Source organism: Acipenser ruthenus, chromosome 1 (genome assembly GCF_902713425.1).
Source record: "Acipenser ruthenus chromosome 1, fAciRut3.2 maternal haplotype, whole genome shotgun sequence".
Taxonomy (NCBI): domain Eukaryota; kingdom Metazoa; phylum Chordata; class Actinopteri; order Acipenseriformes; family Acipenseridae; genus Acipenser; species Acipenser ruthenus.
The window spans coordinates 15,822,206-15,841,784 of NC_081189.1; the positions used below are offsets into that span (position 1 = coordinate 15,822,206).

Genomic DNA, 19,579 nt, shown 5'->3' on the forward strand with positions numbered 1-19,579 from the left:
AATATTTAAATGCCAGGGCAAGTGAGTGCTTAAGCATTTTAAATTCTTCCCAAACGCCTCCTGTATAATTAATCACAGCAAGCAAACTGTAAAATCCAATAGATTGGAGAGGTCAAATTTTGCATTTTCTGCACAATAAAAGTCAGAACTCAAGGATACTTTCTGAAGTTGCAATTTATGTATGACCCCTAAGGGAAAAAGGACACATCTCACCCAGTGTTTAAAAATACATATCTCAACTTTACTTGGTTAACCACATTGTGCTTAAACGTCTCGGTGTATGCTTCAAAGTAATTCAAAACTTTGACCACATCTTAGATGATGACATAGCAGGTCTCAAGTTCACTTAATATAATATTATTTAAAAGTAAAAAAAAAAAAAAAAAAAAAAAAAAAAAAAAGTAGTAACATCTTAAAATTGAAGCGCATTAGGATGTATCTCGATTTGCAAGATACATTACCTTTATAAATGATATAGGAAAATTAACCTAAAAATTAAACTAACTTCTGAGCATGCATGCGCATTCCTTTTCATGGCACACTGGTCAATTTTCAAATCCACTGTGAGGTCACTTCCCTACACACATTAGGTCTTACTTGCAGTACCTGTTAAGGTGGGTAATGCAGCAAAGATAGGAGGGGCACAAACTCAGACCTACCTGCCGAAATTTGCTGGTAAGAATTCCAAAAAAGCATCATTCAGGTACAGCTGGGTTAGGTTGAGAAGCTGGGTGAATCCATCAGGTAGTCTAAATAGCAATACAAAAAACATGATCTATTCAGTTTTTGGCCAAGAAGCTGCAGTTCACCACCACCACCTGGATCCCAGAAATGGGTACGAACTTGTATGTCATTTTACAGTTCATATTGCAAACATTTCTGCTAATGCCTTCATAAGTCATTATATAACACATGTATAATGCTTATGTCGCTTTTAAACAGTTTCATCAAGTGAACTGCATGCTCAGCATTGGGTGCTTTGGAGCTGCTCCAGCCCTTTGGCTCATTATCAAAATGATTCTATTATTGTAAGTTTATGAACATCACCAGTGTCTTAAGATTAGAGGTGCTGAAAAACCCACTTTTGTTAAGCTAGTGCCTTCAGTCATTTAATAGTTGTACATGGGGTTGGAACCCTGTAAATGTATTTCAATAAAATCAGAACTTCACCAAACCCTCCTCCCAGATCACATCTGCTTTTCATGGTTTGCAAAATTACTGGTTCCTGATCAAAGCAAATACTCTTGCTTGATAAACTTCAATGTGTGTACTGCATTACACACACATAGATTTAAACAAGGGCATTGGTAATGCACTGTGCAATTAGATCATGCTTTTCTTTTCTGTATGATTTTTAATTTAATTTAAATGCTTTGGCCAGATGAGTGTAATTTTCGACTGATTTCCAACTTTGATATCAGAATGCTTACTTGGAAATGGGATTTACACTGGCTTCGACTATTGTTAAAACCTTGCAGTTCTTGATGTTTTCTGGAAACTCCTGGATGCCTGCAGAGGAATAAAACACCATTTAATAAATAATTGTACTTATCCCATTAGGCTACATCAGTAAGCGCGCACACACACACACACACACACACAGGCAAGTTGTTTGTTTATTTTTATTTTTTTCAGGTGTGTATAGCACATCTATGTTTCAAAGGTATTTTAGATGATGTGCTTGAATCATTTAACAGGAATTAACAACAAGAACTGTAAGCATGAGAAGGTACAGTAGAAGGTCTGAGTGGCTAGAGTTAAGGAACAGGAGATTCTGGGGGCAAAGGCACTTAACTGTCTTACACCGAGTCACGCCCAGCTGTCAAACAAACTGGACTGCACTGCAAACTTGTGAATGTCTAAATGTGTGATATTTTTATAAGTTAAAAAGAATTTGACCTCTGATACTTTCTAATACCAAACTTGAACCTGAACCTGCAACAGCATTTAGATTCACTTTGAAAATAAAATAAAATTCATACTGACTGAACAATGTTAATATTAAATATTCAAATATATAACTTGTTAAAAAAATGTACAAGTACTTTACTGGCAATAAGAAATATTGCTGTACCACACAGTATTTATTTAGTGAATATATTATTTTATTCCTCAGAAATGAAGCCTACATAATTCCTTCATTTCTGAACCACTGGGCTTTGAATATAATGAAAGCTGACAGTTCCAAGGTTAAGCATTAGATAGACCTTAGCTCTTATGAAGGGCTTGTACACATCAGTATTACCTCCTGAAACATTTCAGATGTGGCTGTCCTTGAAAGACCCAACATGGAAGGACTAAAATTACAGGGACATTTAATTATTTAGGTCACACAAGCTTGTATGTTAAAAGTAGAATTTATTGCAAGTGGAACTATCATGTACCCTCAGTTTAACATCCTACAACATGTATTTAAACTCAGAATACATAAACAAGAATATACAATAAAACTAGAAATGGCATAATGTAAAGGAGAAATGGCATATCAGATTGAACGGTTTGTAAACATGTCAAACATATGTGTGAAAAAGTTGTGTAGCATTGACATATCCAGAGGTTAAAATAAAGTGGCTCTGAAACAGTACGTAAATCACAACTGTGTGTCATTTGGGTCATTGATATGGCCAGAGATTAAAACAGCGCAACACTGATGTATTTTATTGGGCAACACCAGTACTAAAACTGAGAAAACCATGGGAATACAATGGCGTACTAGATACTGTATTAGGACAATAACTCAAAGTGTACTGCCTCTATACAGCAAAAACTGACCTCTACAGTATATGGGAACCATATTCGTTTGGAGGTCAATTTCATGGTCACCAACACATTTAGCTAAAGTAGCAGGGCTTATATAACCTGAAAATATCTCAAACAGTATCCAAAGCCCCCACCCCACAAAATCGCTAAACGCAAAAATGGATAAGCCTTAGGTGAGAAACTGGTGCACAGACGATCTACCCAACTCCACTGAAAAGCAACCTAGAAAACAGAGATCATGTAAAAACTCATATGAATTTAAAGCTTTTAGTTTGCATTCAAAAAAAGAAATTATTGTGGGATCACTATTGATGAATAGATTGGAGTAATTGCACCAGGAACAAGCAGCACAATAGGACGTGGCCTTTGCTATTATCTCAAGTCAACAACTCTGCTTGATCAATTTATGTGCAAAATGTAAATTAAATACAGTTCCAGATCATTTAGGCCTTCGTTTCAATTCTGCATTTAAGTATTTAATAAAGGAAGTGCTCATTTGCTTACCATTCTTGCTGACGTCCAGATCCCTGAGATTGATGAGGTTTGCGATGGAGGCTGGCAATACAGCTAGGTCGTTATCTGGCAAACTCAGTTTATGTAGAGACTGGCAGTTGAACAATTGCTGTAGAACAAGACACACACACTTTCTTCAATGCATTAGACATCAATTAAAAATCATGCTGAAGTCTAATAAATGCTTAACTTTTTCATCAGTGTGGTCTTAATGTAGGTACCAGTAACCATCATTTTAAAAGCATGCCGAGGGGTCATCTGTAACTCATAGCAGCATTAGCTATTCTTCAAACAAGGAAAGATTAAAAGACAATTGCTGCTTTTTTAGACATACAAGGATTACGGATCAAGGTCATAAAATACTAAGCAAATTCCTGTTCACAACATTCTAACTATACAAGACAGTTTGTACCTAACTCTTAACTTTCCAAAACTTAATTCAAACTTGGTTCCTATGAACTCTCAAAAACATCCACGAAGTGAAAATTATGATAGGTCATAAAAAGGTTCCATCCTACCTATACTAGACACTTGCATTTCTTGTGCACTTGTATATATAATACAAATACAAACAAACCTAATGGTCTTCTTGTTCCAGTATCTATAATAAAAGTAGTCTCAAAAGACAACCCTCACTTCTTTTGAATGTTTATACTCAAATACAGTGTTAATGTTCTAAAAATTAGGGAATGTCAGAAGCCTTCTCCAACACTGACAGTGATAAAATAAATGTAATTAGTTTAGTTTTGGTATCTGTACGTGGCAACACATTTGCTGCTTATTCCAATGGCACTCGGCCAGTAGCTCGAAGGCAGACGTTACCTTGGGAAGCTCCTCAATCTGGTTAGCATCCAAATAGAGCTCCTCTAAGGTCTTCTCGAATGTGAATATCTCCTTGGGCACCTGTTCCAGGCTGCAGTGAGAGTAATCCAGCGCGGTGACCGCCTCCTCCTCTCCTCGCAGACAGCGACAAGGCACCAGCCGAAAGAAATTCCGCTTCATTGTCATTATCAGGCACTGTGAAGAAAACAAATGCAAAAGGGTCAGCAAATGAGAAATCCATTGAAGTCAGTTTGGTAACAGTTTTACAACAGGCTTCAGTATACTGTATTTGTAGAGTAGACATGCATGTTGCACAGATTCACTATATTAAACCATATCTCAATACTGCTTAATACTGGTCAAGTATTTGGCCATCGGCAAGTTTCTTGTGATTATTGTTAAATTTGTGGTTTCCCATTATGGGATAACTTCCTGTGATGGCATTTCTTAGTTCGGTGCAACTGGGTAGAAATTAACAACAAAGGAGATATTTTTCTGATCTTTGGTTTAACTGTAAACGAGAGGTTCCCTAGTTTGGGAATTTATTGCTGTTCCAGTCTTACCATAAACACTGTATATACTGGCATAGGTGCTGCCATGTGTGTTCCTGTACCCTGTATCTGTGTAATGCTACTATACAACAAGAAATGTGTGATGGTTGTTCATGACAACATATGCATTGTTATTACCAGTTAGTCAGAAATCTAACAGTTTTCACAAATCCCTGTTAAATACAGACAGCAATAGGCTATAGTACAGTATGGAATAAAGATGACTTCTGACATTTGTAGTGTCACAGCTACAGGAGACCATGTTTTTGTGTTTCCAACTGGATGAAGGTAAATGTGATAAACAAGGACTAAACCTCATTCATGTCACTCGATTCTGTTAAAGAAACACAGGATAAAGTTACATGAAGAGGTCATGACTTCTTGTAATGGTTGTTCAGGGTTAGGGTTGAAAAGGAAGTGGATCTAGTTTAATAAAGTAGCAGGGATTGTATTGTGTTGATTACCCGAATAGTGAAGACAGAAGTGCTTTATTCAGTATATGTAGTTGCATGAAACTGAAATCTTCCCACCAGATTCAACATTGCACAAGTGAAGATGTTTATCATCCTCCAAAGAAATTATATCAACAAACTGCCTCTTCCCGCAGAAAATCTGATCCAAGAAAATAAGCCTACTGTAGCACTATAGTCTGCAGCCTTCTTTTTAAATACAAGCTTTAGAAATACATGCTGCTCGAATCTTCATGCATAATACAATGCTTTGCATATGATATTCCTCCTCAGTCGTCCAGGTAGCATGCAGGACTGTTGGAACTACTAGAGTATTTTAAATAGTTGGGAAAGGTTACATGTAACAAAATACGTTACTGACAGAAACCGTTTAAAGTTTAACCCTTCGCAAGCTGAAAATAAATTTTGTACACTGAAGGCAGAAAGGTGTGCAGAGGAACACGTAACAAAAACATAGAATACAAATACTGAAAACACTGTTTATTGATGAAACAGAAATCAAAGCTTACAAACAAATGATGAGACGCAGGTACGGGCGCTTGTTAAAGAAATCCACTGCGTTGTGCTCAATCTTAGTGTTCCAATAAATGTCCATCATCATCTTCATGACACCCAAGCCTGAAGATGTTCATGTTTCCAAAGTATAACTACAACAAACAAGGTTCACACTCATAACACCAGGGCCTTAGCCAGCCATGAAAAAAAAAATCAGAGGCGCTCCCCCACAACCCTCCTAAAGTTTTTATAACAGAAGAAACAATATACTAGGACAGTATGATATGTTTATTTAAATACAACAATTCAGTGAACAGGTTTTTTTTTTTTTTCTGAAGATACTACTGTAGATTTGAGTACCTGTGGTTCTAAATTAGCAGGACCTGTGTTGTTTTCTACATAGCAAATAAGCAGCTTTCTTTGCAACATTCTAATTCAATATAAAAGATAATATGAAATGCAGCAATGCTAGAATATTTGTTGTAGACACTATACATCGTTTTAAATCCCAATCTATTAAACTTGAATTTTAACAGTGATGTCATTATCCAAATACCAAGAAGACAAGAGTGCTTGCATACATAGTTGTGTCTGATATTAATGATAAAATCACATTCAGCAATAAAATGAGCTTAAGCAGGTTGACAAGACAGCAAGATTTCCGCTGCGTCAATTGTTCAGAGGGTTGCTGTTCCAGCTTTTTGGCTGACCAGTCGATTTGATTGGCTGTTGGCTGAGCTCTGGACACTCATGAGTATGCACTTTACCTCCATTAATGTGATTGGTCAGCTGCGTGGGCTCCTTGCAAACCGCACAGCCCTGAACGACAAAACCCCTAAATCAACTACCAGTCAATTACACACCGTCTGAAACAATAAGCTTGAAGTATACCACTTCCTTCAAATGCAAATGTCAAATTCTTCTAAATACACCAGAACAGATATTTAGGGTTTCTGGTTGACAGGTTTTATTCCTGAGCACTACGCCTGCCTTTAATGTTGTAATTAGTGTCACTAAACCATCTCAGTTTGAGTTAGTTAATCATGGAAAAATGAGACAAAATAAGCTCTTTTTTTTTTTTACCTATACATTCCTAAAATGACAGTGATAATCGCTTCACCCTCGCTGCTTGGAGGTTGTAGCTACAACACTGTTTCATAAAACAAAAGACTTCACTCTCGCTAAACTCATCAAATAAAATGAATAACGATTGCGATGATTAATTATGTGTTTCCATTATAAGAGCACTTCTTAAAATGCAGAGCAATTCATTTTATTCCGGCACCTTTATTCTGCACGTTACGTTATTCGCTGGAGTAGAAAGTAGTCTTAAAGTTAAATCGGCTCATTTTACTTTTTAACCATTTAGAGTCCAAGCCATTTTCGCCTGTTTTTTTACTGTTAGATTTGTGCCTATAACTCTTTAACTATAAAGGTTACAGGTACACATGAAATGAATGTGCACACACTACGGTGAAAATAAAAGTTTGTAAAATAATATTTTAGTATGGCCAGCTCAAATCTGACAGTGTACAACTTCAACATGTAGGGAACATGGAGAAAACAAAAACTGATTCATTGAAAATGTGCAAAAGAAAAGAAGAAAGAACCATAAACCCATTCAAATTATTCATCCCAGGCACCCTGATCATATGGCACAAGACGGGGCTGTTCACTGTGGCTTAAATGACCAGCAAGGTGGCTACCAGGGCAACATAACCCTAACAGCGCCTGTCTCGTGCATCTGATCCACAAACAAACTTTGGGCAGACCCTAGAGCTAATAAAAAGAGGTCGGCATAAAAATAACTTAAAAGGCAGGTACATTCGTCAGAAAACACCCAAAAACCACAAACTAGATATATTTTAAATACCAATATTAAATTGAAATACAGACAGTAGCCTACTACACACAATCACTCTACATAAGTAAATAGAGGCTATAGATATAAGCGGGACTTCATGTATGCACACAAGGAATGAAAAGCATTTTATTTTTGTGGCAAAGCAACGTGTAAAAGTATAAATAAATAGTTATTACTATTACTTATCACAGAGGCCTGTTCCTCATCGCTGGCTACTGCCTTGAAAACGCACTTTACATAAATATTACTTTACACTTACTCACAATGTGCTTGTCCCTAAAATTGAACTCGACTACACTTTATGAAGTCTATTAAGTACTGCATGTACATATAGGATTCACATTTTTATTTTTTATGCATGCTGAAATGAAAAAAGTATCATCAATTTCACACAAATATAATCAAACATCAACAGCGGAAAGGTGTGCACTCGCCGTACTCATGTACCAGATTCTATTTTCCTTTTCTTATGTCAGATCGGGACATGCATAGCATCAAATAAAGGGGATGAATTACTACTTAATACGTTAATAGTAATGAATACGTTATTGAGATATTTAAAACAAGACATTTTGTTTCCACCTTTCCGTTGATAAACGAAGGGGATGCATATCATACCATTCTTTCTATAAATAAATAAATAAATAAATAAATAAATAAATAGCTATGTGTTTTACACATCTCCCAATAAATATCAGCCGTCATTTCATTAAAGGAACAATGTGACAGAACTGGACGCCATACTGGGAAGTTTTGTACGCTGGGAACTATTGTATCCGACACCGACCCCCTAATGACATCTTCAGTCTTATTTTTTTTTGGGGGGGGGGGGCTGTAAATTCATAACGCCCAATAAACTTCGCATCCCACGCAGACGGAGACCTGAAATGTAAAACATCATTAAGGGTTGTTATTGCAGAGATGAGGTTTCAGTTCTGAGTGACTGTTTTGTAAGCATTATGAATGCTTATTCACCATTGCTACACCCCGTTAGAAAACTGACTTTCCTGCATTTTTTAACGCAACTCTGTGAACGTGAGGGTATATGTGTACATTTGTTTTAAAGTACTCGTCCAGACTACAGAGACACAGACATCAACTAGCCCTCATCAGATTTAATTCGCCTCAGGCAAGCGTGAGTTTCTAACCCTGTTTATCATCTGGAAAGTCTCAAGATCCTAAGGAATCTGGGCATTTTCCAAAGAACTTGCGTCAGTGTAAGACAGAGCTACAGTATGGTACTAGAGCAACAGAGCTGCTAAACCACAAAGAGGTTGATTTGGCAGCAGAATGCATACTGCCTGCTATCTAGTACTGCTATGGCCAAAAGGTTTGCATCACTTAGAATGGTAGGATTGAGACCATTTTTTTTTTTCATAAATAAAAAAAATATATATATATTTCATATATACACACGCAAACATAATTTAGATATTTTATTTAACATCATGTAAAATCAAATAAATTATACAATTATATTGCAAGTCTACTGGAAGACATAATAGTAGTACAGTATTTAACGGTTAGATTTTGAAATGCCAAATATTTCAATTTGTCAGTTTGTTAAGTATATTGTATTGTACATACTTTGGTCATATTTGGGGTTTGTCAGAAACTACAGTAGATAATAGGAGACATGTACCAGTTCCAGTAATCTCCCACAGCAAAACCACCACTCCGACTGTAAAACAGCACAGAGCAGGAACTTAACTAAATCAGCAAGGGGGAAATGGAAATGGGCAGTGAAATTAAGTTCCACAGAGAAGAAAATCAAATTATTTGTACCAGTATTAAAACAAATCTTTCATCAAAATGCAATCAAATACAAGCAATAGAGTAGTATCCTTGAAGCAGAATTAAATTACATTTTTTAAAAATGGTTTTCAATTAACAGTTACATTTTGATCTGAATATAACAAAGTACAAGGGTTGTTTGGGATGAAAGCTAAAACACTGTCAGAACAGTTCCACCCCTTGTACAGTACTGCATAGTATGCATTTTAAAAAGTGACAGGATTCCATTATGACAAACTTTTTCAGTGACTTAATGTATTGAGTAGTGCTGCTCACCCATCCTTCTGTATTGCATTAGAACCAATCAGACACCACTACTCCCTTTACAGTACCATTGAAGGTTATTCCACTGCTATAAAAATCTCATGGTAATTGAGTTGGTCAGCTGCTGTTCATGCAGCAGCTCCCCGTCAGACACCCAGAGGCTTTTTACTGTCGGCTCTTGATCTTCACTGTCCTAATTTCTAGCTTATTTGGCGTTGTCAAGGATTGATGTCTTTATAGCTTTATGTACAGTAGGCTTATATACAGCAAACTTAGCTTGATAATTCAAATACACTAAATAATACATTTTCATTTTAGTACCAAGAAAATACCACTCCCCCCCCCCCCCCCCCCTCCCGCCCCACCCCCTCACTTAATACAGTACAAAGTCTTTTTGGACATCGAGTTTCTCTAGACATCGATCGAAGCTCACATATTGGCCACCTGCCCTGGCTGAAGTCAAAGTCCTGGTCACAAATGTTATTTTAAATGCCTGCCACAACACTGTCAATATGGTGTAGGGACACCAATTCAAAAACATGTATACATACACAGGCATTGACTATTTACTGCACATTCACTTAGTAACTGGCTGGAGTCTTACCTTACAATGCATTTATTAAAAGAGCAGTTCCACACTGATTGCTTCATTGCTTTTCATTCCACACTGATCCCCAAGCAGCCCTTCCTGTTGGAAGACTAAGCTATCGGGTCACTGCCTTTTCCATGGCTACTGATGCCAGAGCTTTATAGAGGCTTACTGGTGGGAACACTACAAAATTCAATTGAAAAAGACTGAATTACTGTACACTTCAATAATTTTTAATGCAGAGCAGACTATTGCACATACAAATGCAGTTTGTATGTGCAGTTTGTATGTGCAGTTTGTATGTGTTTGTTTGTGCACATACAAATGCAGTTTTGTAAGAATAACTGCCACTTGTTCAGTAACTAAAAGTATGTTAATTCTGTCATGGTCTGTTTCATCAATGAAGAATAATACCCTGTTATTAATTGTATTAAGTCTGACTTTTGCTTTTTAAAGCATTTGCAAATATTTCCACACATTTTTCCTGTATATACTTTATTCAGAATACAACATTTTAACACTAATTCAGCAAAATCTGGGTTGGATGTTTTATGAATTTTCAAATGCATCTCCACTGCTACGGTAAGCAATCACTGATGTCTCAAATCAAATTAAGCTTGCAATTTCAAATTTTCAGTGTTATGGAAACTCCCCGGGCAAAAATCTAACAATACCCTTGACTGACCTGTGACCTAAGATGGCTTCCACATTGGTGCTTTGTGACTTGCTTTGCTTTCCACATGACCTACAGTACTGCTCCGAGATATTGGCTCAGCACACAGCTGTACTGTATTCTGCAATTCTCTGTCAAGTTCAACTGTAGGTGTCATACAAAAAATAAACCCTTTCCTGACAGCTATTTTATAAATCTATTGCCACAAGACTAGTATCTCAGAAACTATGAGGTAGTAACTTAATATGATAGACAACTTGCTTTCAGACTGTGTCTTCACAGTACAGCCAGTACACACTCCTGTATTCTCTGATTTTCGCACTATATTCAGTGCAGTAGTCATTTATAATATTTCTAAATCTGCCTACAAGAGTTGTGAATCTGGTAAAAACCCCACATTCCCAGTCAATGGCACTCTCAATATAGTGGAAGGGAGCTTTGACAGACAGCCAGAAGCAGATTTGGACCCTAGCCATGCCTCTGGGAATACTGTTACAAAACAGAGAACGCCCATCCTGAATTGGTGTGGATCAAAAAATCGTCTTCTAAAACACAAAGGACTATTAAGTAATAAAATGAGAGTTCAGTGACCCATTTCATGTAATTCCATAGATTTGTGTTGAGAACTAATTAAGCAATATTTTGCCGTTTCAGGCTCTGTCCCCAATTTACGCAAAGTTCTTGGTTAACAGAGCATAAAAAGAGATTGCTTTCTGGCTTTGGAATACAAATGCCCAGCTACTAACAAGTAGTGCTCCACTTTTCTTGGCAGGTTCTTAAAGCCACCTTATTTCATGTTTTATTTGGTGAAGAAATTAGCCAAATACAGTATAAACCAGACAGAAATGTTATTTGTACATTTGAGAACTACTGTAATTTACCTATAAAGGGTGTTCAATGCCATTCATTTAATTATTTGTAAGGTTCTGCCCATTTCTAGAAGGGATTAAGATGTAAAGCAACAGGGAGCTTGTATACTGTAGAATCAGAATCTCTTGGCTTCCAGCCCCACAGTAGCAGAAACCAATGGGCAACAGACTGCCTCCAAAACTACTGTACAATAAAGTGACATATTAAATAAAGGAAATGAAAAAATACTTTCTATTGTGACTTAACCATTTTTCATATGGGTGGCTAGATAATGAAGTTGAAGTGATTTACCCACGGTCACACAGCGAGTCAGATGCTGAGCTCAAAGGATTCAAAATCAGGAACTCAAGCCTCCTAGTCCAATCACCACATTACAATGTCTCTAAAAGCAAAGCGCATTACCACAGAGGAAATGAAAGGCCTTGGGGAAAGTACTGAATTAATTACCCAAAGGAACAAATGATATCTGAACTGTTTTCAGTTACTGAAGTTTGGATCAGTAAACCCTACCTGCACTTCAGAAAAACAAGGAGATAAGACACTTTAAAATACTTGCATTGACCACCGAGTAGGGATTTACAGAAGGTGCTTGAAAAATGCAAAGCTGTGAAATAAGTTTGGGTATACAGAATTACTCAGCAATTTATAATGTACTGTATGGTGGAAGAATGCTAGTTGTGGATCAAAAAGTATGTGATACTGCAAGTTAGCTTTTACTAGTACACTTAATTTATGAAGATTAAAATATTTTTCTATTCTTTTAAATGTAATCCATTGGATCATTTCACAGGTCACAGTAGATTGAGGAAAAAGTAAAAAAAGCCAATGGTAAACCTACTTCAAATTAAACTTAATTCTGCCAAAAATATGTACTGCAGAAAACTGTATTCAGTTACTGCACAAAATGTATTCTCCTTAAAAACTGTAGAGCATTTCTCCCGTTAAGTCGAGGCATGCCTTCGAATAAGGAGATTCTATACTCATGCCATGTTTGGCATGGGGTTTTATAAATTCCAGGGAAGGAGGGAGGCACAAAAAAAAAAAAAAAAACACCCACATGAGATTCTGCTGATATCTTGGGCCAGGAGACAGAGCAGCTATGGATATAAGGCAGAAATTGTTCTTTGGACTTAAGATTCTTACAGTAGTAAGGCTGCCAAAATCTAAAGCTTGGCTGTTTGCCCAATACCATTCGACACTTGATTATTTAGAACGGTACAGTAAGATTAGAAGGATAACTAAAATTCACATGTAAAGAAACTAGACCTTTTGCAGAGAATGGTCAAATTAACAAAACTATTAGATAGCGTAGTTATGACACTAACAAAACATGTATGAATACCTTTTATTTATTTTACCTTGAATTAAATCTTGTAATTACAATGTACTTTAATAGTATTTCTCCTTGGTACAAAGCATACTGTAGCTGTGGCCTAATATGCCTTTGATTGACATGATACAACCAGCTACTGTATAAGTTCAGCAAAGGAATCACTTTTAAAAAGGGATGCTAACATAAATGCGTGTGTGTGTGTGTGTGTGCGTGTGTGCGTATGTATTCAAAGATTTGTTGCATGGTGATTTAGTCAAAAGTTCCACGTATCCTTTAACCTGCTGCCACAGGACACAACTCCAAACACGGGGTTTCATTGCAGCTACCTAAATCCTGGTTAAATTATTCAGTGTCTTTAATAAATAAGCATGCATGCATACAAATGCATGATGACTTGTGCTCTCATCAGGTTAATGTTTCACCTGAAGCTTCATTTGATATACTTGACAGTACTAATGTACCGTTAACTTGATAATCTGTTTACTGCCAAACATCTTGCAGTAATATTTAAAAATCACAGGGCTACTGTAGACAAATCCACATGCTCCACACCCGGTCCTCTTATTTTTATAAGAATTTGTTACTAAAATTACCTGGCAACAGAAATCTGACATAGCACTTGTGGAATGTAATACTTTCACATCAACAAAATAAATAGACTTTTTATTCCAACTAAATTTAAAGTTTTCAGTTGCTGTGTAACAAAATTGTTTTAATTAGTTGGTAGGGTCAAATTCTGCATCCCTCAGTGCTGAGCTTGATGTTTTTTTTCTAAGGTAAAATAGAGCTGCACAATGACCAAAAACAGAAAATAAATCTCCAAAACCATGCAATCTTGTAACAAAGTAATTATGACATCCAATGTCAACCCTCGAAGTTAAGCCACGTGCCTCACTGCTAAAGACCAATACACTAAAATCTGCTTTTCAAGGAAAGGCTGGGGCACTTTGAATCATCAAAAATAAAATCCCCAATAAGTTACCTGCTGTCATTAACAATGCATTACTATATACAGGCAATTCTCGTTAATACAAATTTAAAGGGACCAGCAACAAAATTTGTATAATAGCAATTCATATATTCAGGAGTCTAAGCAAAATGCATAGGTCAGTTTGTATTCAAGTTACAGTAGCACTGCAATCAAATTTCAATTACATAACAGAACAATGAAAAGTATTATGACATTTAAAAGTACTGCGCATTTTATTGAAAACACAGTTGTAAGCAAACTGTTAAAAAAATATACATGGCAAACAAACTGCAATTTAAACCTGTGTCCCATTCCGATCACCAGTGTTTTTAAAACCACAAAAAGCAAGGTGTCCTCAACGTCAGGCATTAAGCAAATCAGAAACGCTGACGACTTGCAGGAAAGTTGAAATCTGCAGCAACATCTTTCTTTTTCTTGTATGGTGGTGCATTATCCACCGCTTTCAACACCTCCACTTTTGTCTGCCAGGATAGTGCTTGTTTTTGTACCACTTCATGGAAATGGCACGGATGCGTGAGCACCACGGCAACTCAAATGCATCATAGGATCAGTAATCCCAGAGGTGCGAATCTGGATGCAAGTCATTACATTTAATTTTATTCCATTTTTTTCCAGGATGAGCACGAAAACAGGAAATTCATGTTGTGCACGGTTTTAGCGCAATATATCTCAGAGAAAACACACACACAAACTGGGGACTGGGTTCACAGTGAACTTGATACAAAGCGTTTTTTTGAGCCAGTTGAAAGAATAGACCATAGCAGTTTTTTGACAGAACACCCCCCCCCCCCCCCTTAGTATTGTAGGCTTGCTGTAATGCATTGTTTTTGTCTTCATCTAGTGGAGGGGCTGCATCGCTACTTGTTTTCACGTTCACTTTGCTGTTACTCTCATAGTGATCCTCAATTTTACATTGAGTTCATAAGCGACAGAAGGAAACAAAATGTAACTTCTCTGCACATCAAATCAAACTGCTTTGTTTGATGCAATCTGGGCTTTCACAAACTGACCTCATTCAGTCAGTCACTGGCAGCCTCCATAACCGAGAGGGTTTAAGGCCAAATTGCTGCGCAAACAACAAGGTACATGACCTGTGGACACTTACTGGACTGGATTGTAAACTTGAAACTTTGTATACGACGGTCAGCCAAAAAGTAGGAGGTGGGATCACAATATAAAATGGGACATTCCACAGCATGCATTTGTCCAATATATGTATGCAACTGTACTTAAAAAAAAAAAAAAAAAAAAAAGAAATCTATTTTGTTGTTATTGTTGAGTGTTTAGAATCGAAGGGAGAATACAGTGCATGGGTGACAAGGTTTGCATACTGTAGCAATGTCCTCTACATTCATGACGACTTGTCAGGGTATATCTTGCCCTCCTATCACCTGTCAGTGGAACAACTGATTTCAGTGTGACCAGTCGCAGCAGAAACAGTACATTTTTTGTTGTTTTGTGTCCACGCTTTTGGCTGCAGATTCAGTCTCTAACTGGGATGTAAAAGCCAGAGACCAAGCGGTGAGAAACTGCTGTATCACGACACAAGAAAAGGAATGGTACACTATACAGCAGTCCAGCACAAAGAGCTACGCCAGGAAATTCACAATGAACTGCATCACCAACTTCTGAAGGGGAACAAAATTAAGGAAAAATGTGGATACCAAGAGCCACAAGCAGGCAGGTCGGAATATGCAGAAAGGCAGACATTTTTTTCAATTAGGACTCCCAGAGTACTGTAGTCCTGCAGCTCCATACTAAATCTACAAGTGCATTGCAGGCTGTGTGGTCCGGTGGTTAAGAAAAGGGATTGTAACTAGGAGGTCCCTGGTTCAAATCCCACCTCAGCCACTGACTCATTGTGTGACCCTGAGCAAGTCACTTAACCTCTTTGTGCTCCGTCTTTCGGGTGAGACGTTGTTGTAGTAGTGACTCTGCAGTTGATGCATAGTTCACACACCCTAGTCTCTAAGTCGCCTTGGATAAAGGCGTCTGCTAAATAAACAAATAATAATAATGAGAAGGGAAAAATAAAGCAGCCACTATACTGTATATAGTCAGGGCCACAGCCAGTTCCATTAGTGAAGGCTTCAAGCTACTGTAGTTTACATTATGTATTCGTTGAAGAGGTACAGGAAGTACATTTACTGTTTCATTTTTCTGCTTACCCTGACCTTTCAATCAGCATGGACATGACATGTCAAAAGGGGTGGGGTGTTCACATGATCTCTTTTCATCTGACAAACAGTATTCTTATTCTTCATACAGTGCTTCCTGGAAAAGAGTCAAATTACACTGTCTCCTTTCTAGTCAATGCTTGGGTTAACCTGGGAACCTGACACAAAAGTATAATTGCTGATTCTCAACAAAGGAATCTACTGTATGCAAGAAATAGAGGCAGTGCCAGCCCACAGATATTTACAGAAACCCGACGTGTCCAATTCTGAGGAAAAAACAAAACATGAGATGCGTTTCCAGTAGCATTTAAGACATCTAGATATGTGAATACTGTAGTTTACTGTAAGCTACTTTATTCCCAACACAAACCAAGTTGTGTTAAATGTGTTATTGGTAATGTATCTCTGTTTTAAATGATATGTATTCATGCTTTCACCAAAGAAACTATGTAAATAAGGTAAGCACAAAAAAGAATTGTGTGTGTAAGCTACCTTGTTTGCTGAAATGAATCTTACTTCAAACATTGTGCTGCATGAAACAGACAGTAAGTGAAAATGCATTAAATCTACCTTGCGAAAAAATAAAGTAATTCATGAATTAATTAAATTGGTCTTCATGCAGCAATTTTTATTCGGTGAAGAAAATATTAGATACAATATGTTATTTGATGTCTTTTCCTGACAAATTTGCAATTGACTGGAGAAAATCTCACAAAAACCAATGCATTTTAAAATGAAATTGCTTTTGTGAAGTCAGGCCATTTCAGGAGATATGCTGCATAACTGTCCCTGTGGAGATGGAGAACCGCTGAATACTAACTTAAGGCAATGTAGCAGGAAATACAAAGGGAATTAATCTTTCTGCAATAGAAGTGACTAGCTGGAATCTGTGATAAAGCACACTATCACTTTATCATGGCAAAAATGATAAACAAAAATGTTTTGTTTGTAATATGAACACAAAAAAAGCACATGGTGATCAATTTTATGCCCTGGGACTTGAAATAGGAATGATGTGCTTGTGACTTCAGGAAGGAGGCTGTGTGGTCCAGTGGTTAAAGAAAAGGGCTTGTAACCAGGAGGTCCCGGTTCAAATCCCACCCCAGCCACTGACTCACTGCATGACCCTGAGCAAGTCACTTAACCTCCTTGTGCTCCGTCTTTCGGGTGAGATGTAGTTGTAAGTGACTCTGCAGCTAATGCATAGTTCACACACCCTAGTCTTTGTAAGTCGCCTTGGATAAATGCGTCAGCTAAATAAACAAATAATAATAATAATAATAATAAAATGGCGATCGCTCACGATAATGGATGGAGTGGCCCAATGCGAGTGCGTTACCCGAGGTAGATAAAATCAACAATATAGTATTCTAAGCCAGAGGCAGGGAAGCATGAAATACAGCTGTGTGGTCTCACACAACCACTGAACCAAGGAGCCCTCAATGCAGTGTTATATGCATTGTACTGTATACAGTAGTAGTATTTTTAATATTATCTTAGGGTTTAGGAAATAAAACCCATTTATAGTAAAACGTTTTACAATTTAAAATGTTTCTCCAGGAAGGCCCAAGTGAGAGATTCAAGCAGGACCTACAGTATAGTATATTGTACAGTACACACTAGCAGAATATGCATTACTGCAGTTCAGTTCCAGAGCCAACAAGAAGAGCGATGGAATTCCCCCATCATATCTGAAGATAAACACCCAGCTATACAATCAAATACTTTCCTCTTAAATCCATTTAAAGTTTTTTAATGTACGGCTGGTTTCACCAATCCCGACTATCACTAATCTTGTAACTGATGTTATTTTAGGTAAAGTAGTCCAAGTGTGAAAAAAACTGTTAAAGTTTGAAGTATTGTTGTAACCTACTATATTGGTTACAGGTAAGAAATACAGAAGTAGAAATAGTACATTATATATAAAAGTGATCGAAATTTATCATCTTCGACCAGGGTGTCAAAAGCTACAGTATTTGGAAACCTTTTTTCAGTCCCTAAAAATGTCACGTAGTTCACTTTTTAAAACCTATTTAACTTAATTTAAGTCACTGATTTGATTCATACCGTATTGGTATTAAATGGTTTACCAACAGCAGATCTGTGGCACAATGCCATATGAAACTACTGCAATAGTGAGAAAAGAAAAGTACATTTGCATAATCAGTTAAATCTGGTAGAGACCCGGTACAGTACCTACCCAGTCAAAAAGATACTGCAAAGCACTGTGGCCACGTGACTTTGTTGTTTACATTTGGAGGACCAGACACACTATACTGTCTGTAATGCAAGCTCCATCGATAGGGACATATCCGGAATAACTTCTGAAGCTCAATGCCATTTCCTGAGATGTACATGAACATGGGTTTTGCAAATAGAGAGCACCTAAAAAGTTTTTACTAAGACCAATACCAGTGGGATTACTACTGTGTATCAGTGGCTGTGCATAGAATTATAAAATGGTGGCCTACACTAGGGATGGGACGAATACCACATTTCCGAATAATTGTCCTTTAAGGTCTCACTTAATGACACATTTCAATTGAAAGATGGTTAAACTTTTAAATCACACAATTAGGTTGTGCTGTGTGTATAATCTCCAAAGTGCTTTAAATTATAAACAAAAAAAAAGCGGTCGGCTGACGGCAAACGCTTCGGAGGAGAGCGTGTGTTCGTCTTCGCCCTCCCGAGTCAGCGCAGGGGTGGTAGCGGTGAACGGAGCCTAAAAATAATTGGCCATTCCAAATTGGGAGAAAATAATAAAAATAAATTGGCAACGACTAAATTAAAAATAAATAATAAATAAATTGTTACCTTTTAATTTGTAGACAGGTGAATTTCGCGTGGCCGATGCAGATCCACATTATAAAACACATAAGCTTAACAACAGTGTGTAACGTCTTCATGTAGAGTTTTTTTAAAAAAAAGTAATCAACATTTAATTTGAAAAGGTGACAATTTGTTTTTAATTGAAAGCACTTTGGAGATTATACACACAGAACAACCTAACTGTGTCGTTTAAAAGTTTAACCGGCTTTCAATTGAAATGTATCGGTTCATTGAGACCTAAATAAAAATTAATCTGAACCGTTGTATTCGTCCCATCCCTAGCCTATACATTTCCAACATTTTTCTTCATTATACTGTAGAATTTAGGCATACAGTTCTGTATCGCTGCTTCCCAACAAGTTAAACATGTTTATGCAGGTTTTAGATGTCATGTATAACAAATCAAATAAAAATGCGACAGGATAACAGCCCCAACATTACAAAACATCCACTGAAGTGACATCCAATCTCAGCATTGCTTGTTCTTGTATCTGAATGAACACTGTCACAACATATGAAAACACAAAGTTGTTTTTTTTAAGGGATAACCATGCAATAGACTCAAACACACACCCACACCCACA

At 37.1% G+C, this 19,579-nt stretch overlaps 1 protein-coding gene across 6 annotated transcripts in view; it reads right to left on the reverse strand.

The window, feature by feature from the left end:
- Window positions 1-19,579, reverse strand: part of LOC117403997 (erbin-like) — an 89,968-nt gene that overhangs the window by 39,217 nt on the left and 31,172 nt on the right. For 2 of the 6 annotated variants that reach the window (XM_034924140.2, XM_034924137.2), the window contains exons 1-5: window positions 10,138-10,261; window positions 4,096-4,290; window positions 3,265-3,382; window positions 1,431-1,509; window positions 660-749 (exon numbers count right to left, since the gene is read on the reverse strand). In XM_034924140.2, coding sequence (XP_034780031.2) covers window positions 660-749; window positions 1,431-1,509; window positions 3,265-3,382; window positions 4,096-4,290; window positions 10,138-10,149 — 494 coding nt within the window. In that variant the 5' untranslated portion in view covers window positions 10,150-10,261. Of the gene's footprint in view, window positions 1-659; window positions 750-1,430; window positions 1,510-3,264; window positions 3,383-4,095; window positions 4,291-10,137; window positions 10,268-19,579 lie in introns of those variants that run through there. The other 4 variants (XM_034924144.2, XM_034924142.2, XM_059008760.1 and 1 more) reach the window with 4 other exon arrangements.